Source organism: Natator depressus, chromosome 17 (assembly GCF_965152275.1).
Source record: "Natator depressus isolate rNatDep1 chromosome 17, rNatDep2.hap1, whole genome shotgun sequence".
Lineage (NCBI taxonomy): Eukaryota > Metazoa > Chordata > Testudines > Cheloniidae > Natator > Natator depressus.
Window position 1 is genome coordinate 16,226,178 of NC_134250.1, and position 13,274 is coordinate 16,239,451.

Below are 13,274 nucleotides of genomic sequence, written 5' to 3' on the forward strand. Positions count from 1 at the left end.
AAATAAGAGAATTGCACACAAATATCACTGCATCTCTTCCAGCAATGCCTCAGGGGGGAGCAGGGAACAAATTGCTCCTCTCTTTCTCTGGCAATGGAAGAAGACCATTGTCCCAAGAGACACCTTAGGCCAGAAATTCTCAACCAGGGGTACACATACCCATGGGGGAACGACAGGTCTTCCAGAAGGTACATCAACTCATCTATGTATTTGCTTAGTTTTACAACAGGCTACATAAAAAGCACAAGCAAAGTCAGTACAAACTAAAATTGCATACAGACAATGACTTGTTTATACTGCTTTATAAAGTATACACTGAAATGTAAGTTCAATATTTATATTCCAATTGATTTATTTGATAATACATGGTAAAATGAGAAAGTCAGCAATTTTTCAGTAATAGTGTGCTGTGACACTTTGGTATTTTAATGTCTGATTTTGTAAGTAAGTAGATTTTAAGTGAGGTGTAACTTTGGGGATACGCAAGACCAATCAGACTCCTGAAAGGGGTACAGTAGTCTGGAAAGGTTGAGACCCAGTGCCTTAGGCAACTTGACCAAGAAGTTCAAAAATGTCGAGCGAGTCCAGGTGTCCAATCTGAGATGCCTTCCAGGGGCCTGATTTCAAAGAATGAGTGCTCAGCACGGTCTGGAAACCAGGAGCCTTTAACGGTGTCTCAAGCTGGACACCCATAAAATGGAGGCACCCAAAATCGCTAAACACTTCTCAAAAATCTTGAGCCCCTCTCTCCTGAGAAAATTAAATTCTGAGCCTGACCCAAACCATAGACACCAATACACCAGGCACTCATTGCAGGAAGCAAGAGAGAAGAGACACCAGCACAAGGACCTGAATCACTCAGTGACTCAGCATCCAGATGCACGTACAAGTGCAGCACATCTGGCTGTAATGCCCAGCTGTACATTCGTTCATCATTCTTCTTTGTTGTATTTCAATTCAGGTCACTGCACTGGTGCAGGGGAAACCCCGCTTAGGGGGTCTGTAATTAGTCGTGGGATTGTGTGTGATTTCATTTAAATCGTTTTTTAACCTGGAGCTGATTTTACAAAATCCTGGAAACCTGGTGGCACTTATTAAAAGTAATTTCTTCAACACACAGCATTGCTTCAAAGAACAGCAACTAATGATGTGTGACTTGCCCAAGCAATCAGTGTTCCTTATAGCTTGGATGGATAATGTTTTCATTAACTCCATAACAGAAGTTTCAAAACAAACCTTTGAACCACAACATTGTGAGTTCACTCTCAGCTAGCTTGAAAAGTACTAATTGATTCCCTGCCTCAGTGCACTGGCTGCAGCAGATTTTCCCTTCCCCATATCGCCCCCTCTCCCTCCCCAGGACAGGGAGAAAGAAGCAAATGTTGATAGCAACCAATTATCGGCTAGATGCTTGCAGGTGCCTCGGCAAGTTTTCGTGGGGAATGTGCTACCTTCAAAGTGACCTTCAGCAAACCCAGCAGAGGCTCAAGCTTTAACTAAAAAGAGACAATAATAATCATTAATGTCTGATTAATAGAACTCCGTGGTAATCAGTCATTCTGTTGGTGAAGAGATTACTGGGCTCCAGAGGGAATCTGGGATTTTTTTTTTGAGCAAGCGTTTTCTGTGATTTTTTATCCTCATTGATAGGAGGCAACTTTCTTTAAAGGATAAAAATGGAAGAAAGAGAATTGTTAATTTCAAACAGACCTCTAGGTATAGGATACAGAGCCAGCCTGAGGTTCTGCATCCATCGTCAGCATACTTGGCTGTAGTCAATATGGAACTGGACAAACCCTGGTTATGGTCTGAAGAAAGGGACAGTCACATGGGACATGACGGTTAGCAGACAAGACAGCTGTGCACCAGAGATGCATACAAAAATCTGGAGCTTGATTTTCAGAGCAGCCATTGTTGCCACCGAAGACACTGTAAATCCCGGACGCACAGCACCACTAAAAAAAATCAGGCAAACATTATTTGCATTAGGGTAGCTCTCAATGTTTCCTCTAATTTTTGACGGGCCGTGTGCACAAAAATTTCTTCTGTGCAAATTGTTGTCCTTCTGTGCAAATGGTTGTGCGCGCGGTGTTTTGCTGTGTGCACGAGGTTTAGGATCCGTGTTCGCGCGCACGCGCGCACAGCTTAGAGGGAACAGTGGTAGCACTTAGAGACCCCAATTAAAATTGGCACCTCATTGGGCTAAGCGCTGTAAACCACATAGCAAGGGACAATCCCTGCCCCAAAGATCTTGCAATCTAAAGAAACAAGACAGGCAAAAGGTGGGGCGGGGGGGGAAAGCAGGCACAGAGCGGGGAGCGATTTGCCCAAGTGACACAGCAGGTCAGTGGCAGAGCCAGGAATCAAACCCAAGTCTTCCAGTCCATTGCTCTAGACACTAATAAATAAATAAATAAATAAATAAATAAATAGCAGCTAGCTCTAACATAATGCTTTGCACCAGTAGATCTCTACGCACTTCACACAAGGAGGTGATGATCATTATCCCATTTCTACAGATAGTAAAACTGAGGTACAGAGCAATGAAACGACTTGTCCAAGGTCACATCAGCAGACCGGTAGCAGAAATAGAACCCAGGTCTCTAGAATTCCAGTCTAGTGCCTGTCCCACTAGGCCAAACTCCATTCCCCATTAAGTCTTAAAAATATGTGTACATGCACCACCACGGGTGCTGGATTGAAAATGTAAAACCTTTCCTCCAAACTGACCCTCAGACAGGTACATTTTATTATGTACATTAATTTTCTCCCTCTTCCCTCTTTCTCACCTGGGGATCTAATAAGCTGAGTGCTGAATTTCACTGCTCGTTCACCTGTCTTTGTTGCATACCTTTCCCTACAGTGTCTATTTGGGCTGCGATCTGCAAAGCCATGGAGAGGATCCGAACACCCATTGTAATGGGACAAGGTATCCAAATCCATTAAGTGATTTCTAAAATCATAGGGCACCGGGCAATAAAATGACTTGCCCAAGGTCATCCCAGCACACCACTGGCAGAGCCAGGAACAGAACCGAGGTAACTTGTCTCTTTACTTGGCTACAAAGCACTTAGCACTCTTTGAGTGCTACACAGTAACAAATAACAAGACTGAACTGATTCTAGATAACGGACTGCAAAACCACCATCGAAATGCCAAGTTATAAACACAACAAATCTGACGTTCGCTGTTAAGGGCTGATATTCAGTCTATCAGTCCCCTGTTCATCTTCAGGCAAGCAACGCATTTTCTTTGTAAAACAAGCATTCAAAGGCATGTGAAGTGACACAGAGTGAGTCAATGGAGTAGAGATTTAGTGGACTCCCCTGCAAGCTCTCAGCTTCCAATATATACTTACTATATACATTTATCAGTTTTCAGTATATACTTGGGCAATCCCCTGTGCAGCAACCAACTTCCATTTAACCCTGCATAGGCCGTGGTTGCCTAGGCACCCCTGGGGCCAGAACTTTCAAACCTGTGACTACTGCCAGGAAGACATCTATTTCTCAATGGGCCTAATTTGCCACTGTGCAGAAGGCCAACACACTGTTTAGGCACTATTTCAACTTGACTGAGGACTTAAATGGGACGAACGCGGTGTGAGCCCTTGCACTGGCCCTCGGCAAGGGGCAAATTTCACTCTGTGGGAATATCCTGGTGTGTCTACTCATTTTGCTAATACAAATGCGTTTTCACTACAGTTGGCCCAACCCAGATTATAGAAAGGTGAGCTGGAAGCCTGTCTGGTTTTGTGCATGTGTAACTGCCGCCATCTTGACCAACAGTAGGATTTGAACCCGAGACCTCCAGAGCCCATACAGCTACAGCGTGAGCTAAAGCTCCCTAGCTAGGGCTGTAACAATGCCTATCCTCTGTGGATCGGGCACAGCGAGAGACCTGTAACACACAGTCAACAGCGGGTTACATCAGCAACACGGTGCTCAGTTACATTTTAACGGCAGCATCTTTATTACTGGGGAAGATATATGAGCTGGAATGAAACGAGCTTGTATCTCAGAGCTCAGGTTGCATGGCTCTTAGGAAAATCATCTTTTTCCTTCAAAAAAGAAATTTGGCACTAAAACCACCTTAAAAGCCACATTAGGGATAAAGACCAAATTTTAAAAACTCTGCTGGGAGCACAGCATTGGTCTGAGAATGCTGCAGGGACAGCATTTCTAAGGACGTCTCCCCACACACGTTAATTTATTCATTGGCACATTTAGTTAACGAGCCATGGAACAGTCTCTTCTAGGGCCTTTCTGCAGAGGAAAATGTAACAGTTAGGCCCATTGATTTCAATGGAGTCAACATGATGTACACTCCATGTCGATAAGGCTATAAAGTTCCCTTCATAATCTCTTAAGGGCCTGATCCTGCACTCACGCAGTGACAAAAGGGCCATTGACTTCCGTGGGGCACAGGATTTGGCTTTGAGAGCCAGCTTCAGTAAAGCACTCAAGCTCGTGTTTAAATCCATCCCTGTTCACCCCAGCACTTAAGTCAATTGGACTTAAGCAAGTGCTTAAAGGGGCAGATTTCTAAGGGTATTAGTCAGTGCTTTGCTAAACAAGGACGGACTTAAGCACATGCTTAAAGTTAAAGTGAAGCATGTGCTAAGCGCTGTGCTGATCGAGGCCAAGAGGGATCACGATGCAATGGCTAAATCAGAGCAGGGTTGAAAGATGTAGCCACAAGTACATAGAGGCCCGTTTCTGAACATGTCAAGGTAATAACGGGCCTTCAGCTGTTGGTGAGACCAGTCCCTTCAAAAACAACCCAAATGGAATTGTGAAGATTCTTACTATAAAGCACATCAAACACTTCCTCTACCATCTTCCTGAGTAGGTAAACGTCTGATCCTTGATGCGGGGAGACCCTCGGGATGCTTCGGCCACAGTCCTTTGCCTTCTTATGGAAGTCTGCATCCTGCTCTTTCCTCTGCTGACCTCCTGCAAGAAAAGAAAAAAGAAAGAGAAAGTGGAAGTGCCTGGAGGAAGGGGAGGGTTTTGGTCACTGTGGTTCCCCCCCGCATCACCCTCAATTGACCATGATTCGCACTGGATTCAAGGTCACTGGCAGTTTTGGTTGTCCAGCATCCTGGAGCGAGCTCCCAAATGACTCCGCTTTAAAACAACAGGGGCCTGGTTTTCAAAAGCTCAAAGCACCTACAATTCCAGCAAAAGTCAATGATGGCTGCAGCTGCTCAGCCCCACAGTGTCCCCGGTCCAGAAGGGCTGCTCAAGACCCTGCACACCACTTAAACCCAGCTTTAGCAGTCAAATCCATCCCTGAGCAGAGGGACGGCACAATGCAGATGCACCACGCCTATCCAGGGACAATAAGTTACCCATAAAGGGTGGGATTTTCCCATCTGCCTAGGGGATTTGGACACCCAGCTCCCATTGTAAATTAACTAAACGAAAATTGAGTATCCAAATCCCCACACCAGCTTTGGGGAAATTTCCCCACCTTTGCACTAGGAGCGCTGGCTGGCTAGCGGTAGCGATGGTGGAAATGCTATTGTGGACACGTATGACCATAAGAGCCTCTCAATGCCCAGTGACAAAGGGTTTACTGTCATGTTACAGCAACTCCTATCAGCCCTGACAAACTCACTACACCTAACACATTGCTGTCATAGTATTTATCCATAAACAATGTCACGCAGAGGGTCAAAAGCTTATCGCCTACTGGCCACCATAAGCATTGTGGGATGTGTGTACGCAAGTTATTCAAGATGTATGTATGTACTAAAAATATGCTTAAGCTATGTAACCAGGCAGGGCAAATAAACATATTTTTCCCAGACAAAGAGATGTTGATTTACCCGTCTGCCTAGTTCGCCAGTGTAAATCAGACATTGTGTAACTCAACACGAAGCAAGCTTCATTCGCATATTAACTCAAAAGGAAAAGCAAGTTAAAAGGAGAATGTGAGAAGATCTGGCATCAGCACCCCAAAGAACACAGAGCAGGAGAGAAGAACTTTGTCTGTGGGTTCACGGCAAAGGGATACATGTCAAAGATTGACTGGACTATAAGGAGGAGGAAAGGGACCCCTTGGTGGTCCATGACGGAGGGAGCAAAACAGACAGTGCATTTTGGATCCTGGCCCAGAGGAGTGGAGATGTTGCGAGGTCACTTTAGGTGAGAGATGTAACTTAGACAAAGATTTCAGCCTGCTAAAGTGATGTTTAGTCTCTTAGAACCATGTTATACTTTTGCTTTAGTTGTAATCAGACCTGTTTCTACTACTCTTACTCAGGTTTCAGAGTAACAGCCGTGTTAGTCTGTATTCACAAAAAGAAAAGGAGTACTTGTGGCACCTTAGAGACTAACCAATTTATTTGAGCATAAGCTTTCGTGAGCTACAGCTGCATCCAATGAAGTGAGCTGTAGCTCACAAAAGCTTATGCTCAAATAAATTGGTTAGTCTCTAAGGTGCCACAAGTACTCCTTTTCTTTTTACTCTTACTCAGTGTCACTTGAACCTCTATCTTTGTAAATAAACTTCTCTTTGTTTTAATCACGAAGTGTGAATTCTTAGTGGAAGCAAGAAAGCTGGTGAGTACAGTGTCTCTTCGGAGGCAGGGACTGGATACCGCAAGCTACCGCTCTTCCAGGGGGCTCTGGGCCTGGGATGCCCTGAGTGTTACCTGCAAGGCAAAGTAAGGGCTGGCAGAGTTCACAGAAGTTAGTCGGGGTAGTTAACAGACTGGGGAGACAGGGAGCCATCCCGCAGTTTAGCACCAGCACCCCTCTCTCTCGCTGAAGCAAGGGTTTAACAAGGTGACCCACAAGAAAGTGCCACAGCAGGACGCAGCCATTCGATAACCTCGCTCAGAGCAGGTCTAGAGGACACAGTGGTAAGGTCACCTAAGTCCTATCTACACTAGCCCCTCCACCAATGGACAATTAGGGACCGAGTGTTGACAAGGCCTTGCAAACCACCAAAGCAGCAGCAGTCAGTCAGTAGCGTCACACTTTGAAGCAGGACTGCAAGAAGGCACCTTCAATGTCGCTTTCTACATCACAGAGACCATATAGCCCCCTTCATTTATTGTATTAAGGTTTTGTTTAAATGATTCTCTCCCCAAATGGATTGGTTTAGGTTTTTGTAAAGGACAGAAAATCCTGCAAATTCCAGAAAGCCACAGAGGCATTACAAGAGCATGGGAAGCCAGGCACAGAAACTCCAACACACAGAAGACAGAGAGCCTCTCAGTGCCAGTGATTTAAACAATACCTTCCACCGTACAATTATTAAACAGCTCCCATGCTCCTGCTACATCCATTCCGTATCCCACGTCCTCCCCCATCACACTCCAGGCAAAAGGCCTGAAAAGAGTCCAGCCCCTACCCTAGGACAGAGCAAGGTTCAGAACAGTGTTCTCCCCCTCCAACCATGAAAGAGCCAGAACTCACCCGCCCAGCACCAATCCCGGATATGCCAACCCCTTTTCCTGATTTCACACACACAGCTTCATTGAAACGATTGTGATTAATTGGCCAGTGTACTTCTTTTCACTGGGTTCAATCTGCTTAGCCCTCAGTTTTTCTGAAAAGCAAATCCCCCTTGCTTGAAGGCTTTCTTACTCCTCAGTGTTGCGCAGCCCTGTAATACCAGCTATTCCCTGCTAATTTCCCCCCATTAAACCTCAGCTAAATTATGTCTACAGCAACAATTTCCTTGCATCTCTAAATGCACAGAAAATTAAACACTACAAGTACATTATTGCCATTCTTTCTAAACCTATTCACAAGGGATTTTCGGTGGCAAAGGACTAATTCTTTCATCATACTCTGCAGACTCTTGCCAATGATCTGCCCGGATGCTGTTTGATTGCTTAAGGAGGAACTGATGGATCCCTTCGTCTGAAACAATCCTCTATGCAAATAGGAAACTGAGTTATTGCTTTTTAAACCCAGCTGTGGTTAAACACCCGCCGGATAATGCAGCAGGGCAATAAGCAGAACGTATGCTGATAAATGAAGCTCAAGTTATAGCGTGCTGCTTCCGATCCAAGAGTCCCAGATGCTCAGTGTCACGTGGAAGGCAACGCAAGCGACAAAGCACAAAGAGTCTGGGAGTATGGGACAGGTAGAGAGATCAGACCCATGTACACACAATGAACATCACTATAACAGAGAGTAGGACGCTTCTCAGGATCTGAGGTGCTGCTTTCTTATGGATCATTAACAATAATAATAATACATTTACGCTTTGGCCCGGTCAACATACAAAAGTTAAACTGGTTTAACTAAAGATGCAATTCTAAATTGACATGGTTAAATTGGTCCAGAACCACTCTCTTATCAATTTAAGCCTCGACTACACATGCTTTTCTTGCATCAGTACAGGTACAGGGACATACCAAACCAACAGAATCCGTTTTAACCAATATAAATCTGTCCACACGAGGCTTGCACCGATTTAACTCAATTGGTTTTTAAACCCATTTAAGTGGAGCCGGCGTAACTTCCACGTGCAGACAAGGCCTGATACGACACCTCTTCATTTGAGGATTTCAAAGCACTTTGGACACATTAAATAATCCTTGCAACGCCCTGGGAAGGATGGGGTGGGAGGGGAGGCAGCGCTGAGACACTTCGGCAGTGTCTGCACTTCTGAGAAATCTCCTGCCAATTAATTATCCCAGTGCAGCTCCAATGATGGCAACAGCAGAGGATGCAGTAATGGAGAGCGGGCGCAGGCAGGTCAAGACAACACAGGGAGAAAAAGGCCACTGAACACTGGAGTACTGACTACTCTAGTGCTCACCTCATTGCTCCTGCCAGGAGGCCTGGTGGTAACCGTACAGAGGGAGATTGCTCGTGCTGATAAAGCCAGCCAGGATAAGGGACTCACCACCCCCTCATTTCAGTAACCAAGGTCAGAGTGGACATCGGACTTTTGGAAAACCGCCTAGTCTCCATTACATGAGTTGGCGGCAAGGAGCGTCATGCTGCTGTTGTGGACTGTGATTCTAGCCAAAGCAGCCGGGTGCCTGGAGTGGTGGGTTTGGGGATCTTACTGTATTTGAAAACTACTAAAAGGTGTCACTCTGGCAACGAGACGATAACCAATGATTGTAAGAGATAGTCACCATTTTGTTTAGTGCACCAAAACAAATGGGAGGTGTATACATACACACACACACACACACACACACCCACCCACCCCCCTGAGCGCTTTTCGGCTCTGCAGCGAGCGTTAGTGTAACATAAGCCTCTTCCCACAGATGAGCACATTGCTGCAGACACACGATCAGAAATAAGAGCTACTGAAGGAAAAAAAAAAACCTTGACACTCACTTAATCCATTCCTCAGCCAATGCACAACTGTTCCGTGGAGCGGAAGGACGTTCGTGTTGTTAGACTAGGGGCTTGTCAACACAAACATTTAATTTGTGGCAAGCCGGGGTATAAATCTACCCTAGCGCAGTGTCTATGTGGACTATACCGCCCAGATCCCTAGTGTACTCGGATCTACTCTTGTTTCACAGCAACAGGGTCCACATGGACATTTAGCACATATCGGGCTAGCATGGGTAGATTTACGCCACAGCTTGCCACTAACCAAGTGGTCATGTAGACAAGCCCTAGCACAAGCCTGGGCAAGTCACTTCATTTGTCCATCCCTCAGTTCCACACCTCCTTTCTCCCACCCTTTCCTTATGTTTTGTCTTAGGTTAGCTCTTCGGGGTTGGGACCATCTCTTACTATGTGTGTACACCTGGCACAAATGGGGCCCTGATCTCAATGGACCTGTATGCGCTACCACATTATAAATACTGAATAGTACTAATGACACAGTACCTTCGCCAGCGCTGTCACCCAGGAGATGGATGCACAAAGAGAGGTGACAAGAAATGTCTCTGCTCCCCTAAAAACAGCATGGGGGTGAGCACATACATCCACACACCCTAGAAGGACTCAATACTTGTCAAGTGGGAAAAGGATGAAGCTAGTAGGAAAACAAATGTAATTTTCCATCTTCTTAGAAGATACTAGAATAATAGGAAGTGGGGAGGAGGGGGGGAATATGTGGAGCTATGTGTGGGGAGAAAGCCAACAGACAGCAGGACCTTTTCATGTCTTCCTCAGTATTTGATGTTCAAGCCTTTATTGTTTCAAAAAAAGAAGCTTTTCGTGAAGTTAACTTAGAACAGACTTTAATGTTTCCAGCTGCATTTTACAGCTCTCTCAAGTTGTCTGCTATCTCTCTGATCAAGCTGTGCCAAGCCTCAAAACACTGTAGAAGCGAAGCACAATTCCAAAGTAATCCATCAGAAAGTACCGCAGTGAAGGGCATGGGAAGACCAGCTCCTCAGGTCAGTGCCTGCTAGTTTTGTTTGCACTGTCCGCCCGAGTCTTTCCGCCTTCCTGAGCTCAGTGAGAATTTTGCAGCAACCCTGAGAGGTTTTTCCCCCTGAGGCATGGGCTGCCCTTTCTTTGCTGACAAATACTGCACCTGCTTCACTGCTATGAAATGCTCCAGCTGCTCATCACAAGCTGGAGTAGAGGGTCTCTCCTTCTATGCCCTTCTCTTCTTTTAGGCTGGTGTCAGTGACTTCGAATGGTGTTGCAGTTCCACGTCCCAGGGTTAACAGTGGCACCATCAAAAGCGAGCACAGAATGCATGCTGGGCTTCCACATTCCACACCAGGATTTGGAACGGACCGATCAGGAGATTTCAGAGTCTTATCTACTGTTCCCAATACACCTGCTGCAGTTTTTATCTGCCAGAGGAACTACTGACATGAGAAAGCTGTCAGACAGAAACGTGGCTGTACAAATCCAGGAGGCACACGCTCACCGTACAGACTGAACAGACAATACCCCCACCCACAAAAGCACTGCTGTTTCTTTTTCCCCTGCAAGCCGCATCTCAAATCAGCTCAAAACTGCTCCAAACATTCAGCTTGCACAACCAACCATCTCATCCCAGGCTAAGCAGAAGACCTGGGGCCCAAACCCCAGCTGGTGTAAATCAGCAGGTTTCTCTTTTGACCGCAGTGGACTTCGGCTTGTTTTCAGCAATGACCCAAGGAGCCCCTAGCCAGGGGGACGTGGTAATACAGCCTTGACTTCCAATGAAGTCAGTGGAAAGACTCCCCTTGACATCAATAGTGCAGGTGTAAGGCTTGCTTAAAACAAAGATTCAGAGAGTAGAGCTACATGAGAATAGGCAGGGAAGGGGCCTCTCTGAGCCCCAGAACTTTACCTTCACACTCAAGATCTTGCATCAAAATAGCTCTCCTTCCAACCAGGATTTGGGGAGGGGGATAGAGGCAGCTTCTTTGAAGTCTAGCAACTCTGCTCTAGAAAGTTCATAGCCAGAGTTACCATCAGGCCAAAGAAGTGGATACTGAACAAAGCAAGGTCCGCTAAAGTCTTACTCCTGCTAGTGAGTGACTATGTGCCCCTTCCATATGCTAAGCCCAGAGCAAAGGGCCATGTCTGAGTCCCCAGTGGGGAGGGCCTCATCCACAGGACTGATTCTGATCTCACCAGCATGTAGTCTCACTGATGATTCCCTGCTTCTACTGCTGTACACAGGAGGAGAAGTGGCCACTGGATGCGTTTCTTCCAGCAACATTTCTCATAAACTCCTTTGGTCTCTGAAGTATTTGTCTGATTTTTCAGCAGGAATTTGCCTTTTATTAACTGCTCTGCACTTTAAAGTAAAGTGATGCTGGGATGGTGTAAGCGGGAAGGGCAAATCCAACTGTCCAATACCACAGCAAACAATCGGCCCCACGCTGGGCGGTGCTGAGCGCCTTCTGGGAGGTGCTGACTTGAATGGAAGTTGAAGATACCTTGGAGCATTCAGTCCTGGCACTAGCAAGTGCTGGCCACCTCTGATAGCCACAGCAACATTTACCACTCAATTTACATACATTGAGGAATGAACAACCTTAGTCTGCATTCAACAGGAGAGAGAACAGCAGAGAATCTTGAAGGGCAGAGAGAATGGGAAATAAGGAAGAGAATCTGCCAGTGCCCCTGGACAGCACACCCTGCAATGACCGAAGGGGTTGGCAGCCTGAAGCTCTCCTTGAGACACAAGCAACACATTTTGTTTACAATACGTTCTAGACAGTTTCTCATTAGGGCGGGGAAGGATGTGGGGGGGAGATGCTTGCTTGAAAAGTTTTCGGTTCTTTCTGGTAAGGCCTTGAAGTCATTTAAAGATCACACCCTTCTAAGGCTCTCCCCTCCCAACGAGACATAAATTCTCTTTTATTGACATTCATCTTTATAATTGCCAATTCCCCTTAGTATTTCAGGAAGGGCTGTGCTAAATGAGCATGCTCAAGTGAGGTCTGTGTGCTCAGAAACGCTGCTCAGTAGATAAGAGGCTTCTTATATCTTTCAGTGATGTCTGCTTTAGATTATTTTAGATCCTTTCTAAAGGGGCAACTGGACTATAAATCAGAGGCATTTTCAGGGATGCTTTACAATGCATGCCAGCTGGAAGAGCTTTCTCTAGTGGAGAAAAGCTTTTAAAATTCAAGGCAGTTATCAGATTTCGCCCCATCTTAAGCATCTGCTGCGCAGTCAGACCCCTGTCCTCAAAACTTTGTATTTCGTACCAATTGTTACGGTTCCGTTTTTACAACACAGGAAATTTAACCGAAGGGAGAAAGAGCTTAGAGTAAACTTCACGTGCCTTGGGCTGCCTCTATAGAGTAGATTTGAGTTTGACCTAATACAACAGTAGTTTATTATCTATGATGGATAGAGAGATTCATTGGCAGCCTTTGGGCAATGGGGACTGCAGAATGACCCTTTCGGTGTTTTCATATAGAACATCCTATTTTTTATACCGTCTACATACGTGGTGTGAATGGGCTGTAAACACTTGCAACTCTTTCTAAATGACTCATGCCAGGTGGAAGCTCACTTGCAAAATTAAAAAGCTTGAGACTGATGGTTATCAAAAGATGGATTTCTCAGATTACAATAAACCACAGTGAAACAGATCACAGCCTCCCCACCTCAGAAAGAGAGAATACCAAGAGAGGAAGGGAGAAATCTTCCACAAAGCCAAGTGCACAAGTTAGATTACACCCCAGGCACGCTTTGCTGGTACAGCCAGCACAGATGCAGTGAATAATCCAAGCAGACGCTGACCCTGGCAGCTTTATAAGGCTAATATTTTCACGAGCATGAACTGTTCTTGAGCAATTTCTCTAATGGATTAAGCACAAATATGGTTTCCATCAACACCAGGCACACACACACACACACAGAGTTTATTTT

The 13,274-nt window shown here is 45.6% G+C and overlaps 1 protein-coding gene across 7 annotated transcripts in view; it reads right to left on the reverse strand.

The window, feature by feature from the left end:
• Positions 1-13,274, reverse strand: part of GTF2IRD1 (GTF2I repeat domain containing 1) — a 173,118-nt gene that overhangs the window by 76,697 nt on the left and 83,147 nt on the right. For all 7 annotated transcript variants that reach the window (XM_074974916.1, XM_074974919.1, XM_074974922.1 and 4 more), the window contains exon 4: positions 4,809-4,955. In XM_074974916.1, the coding sequence (XP_074831017.1) occupies positions 4,809-4,955 (147 nt within the window). The remainder of the gene's footprint in view (positions 1-4,808; positions 4,956-13,274) is intronic.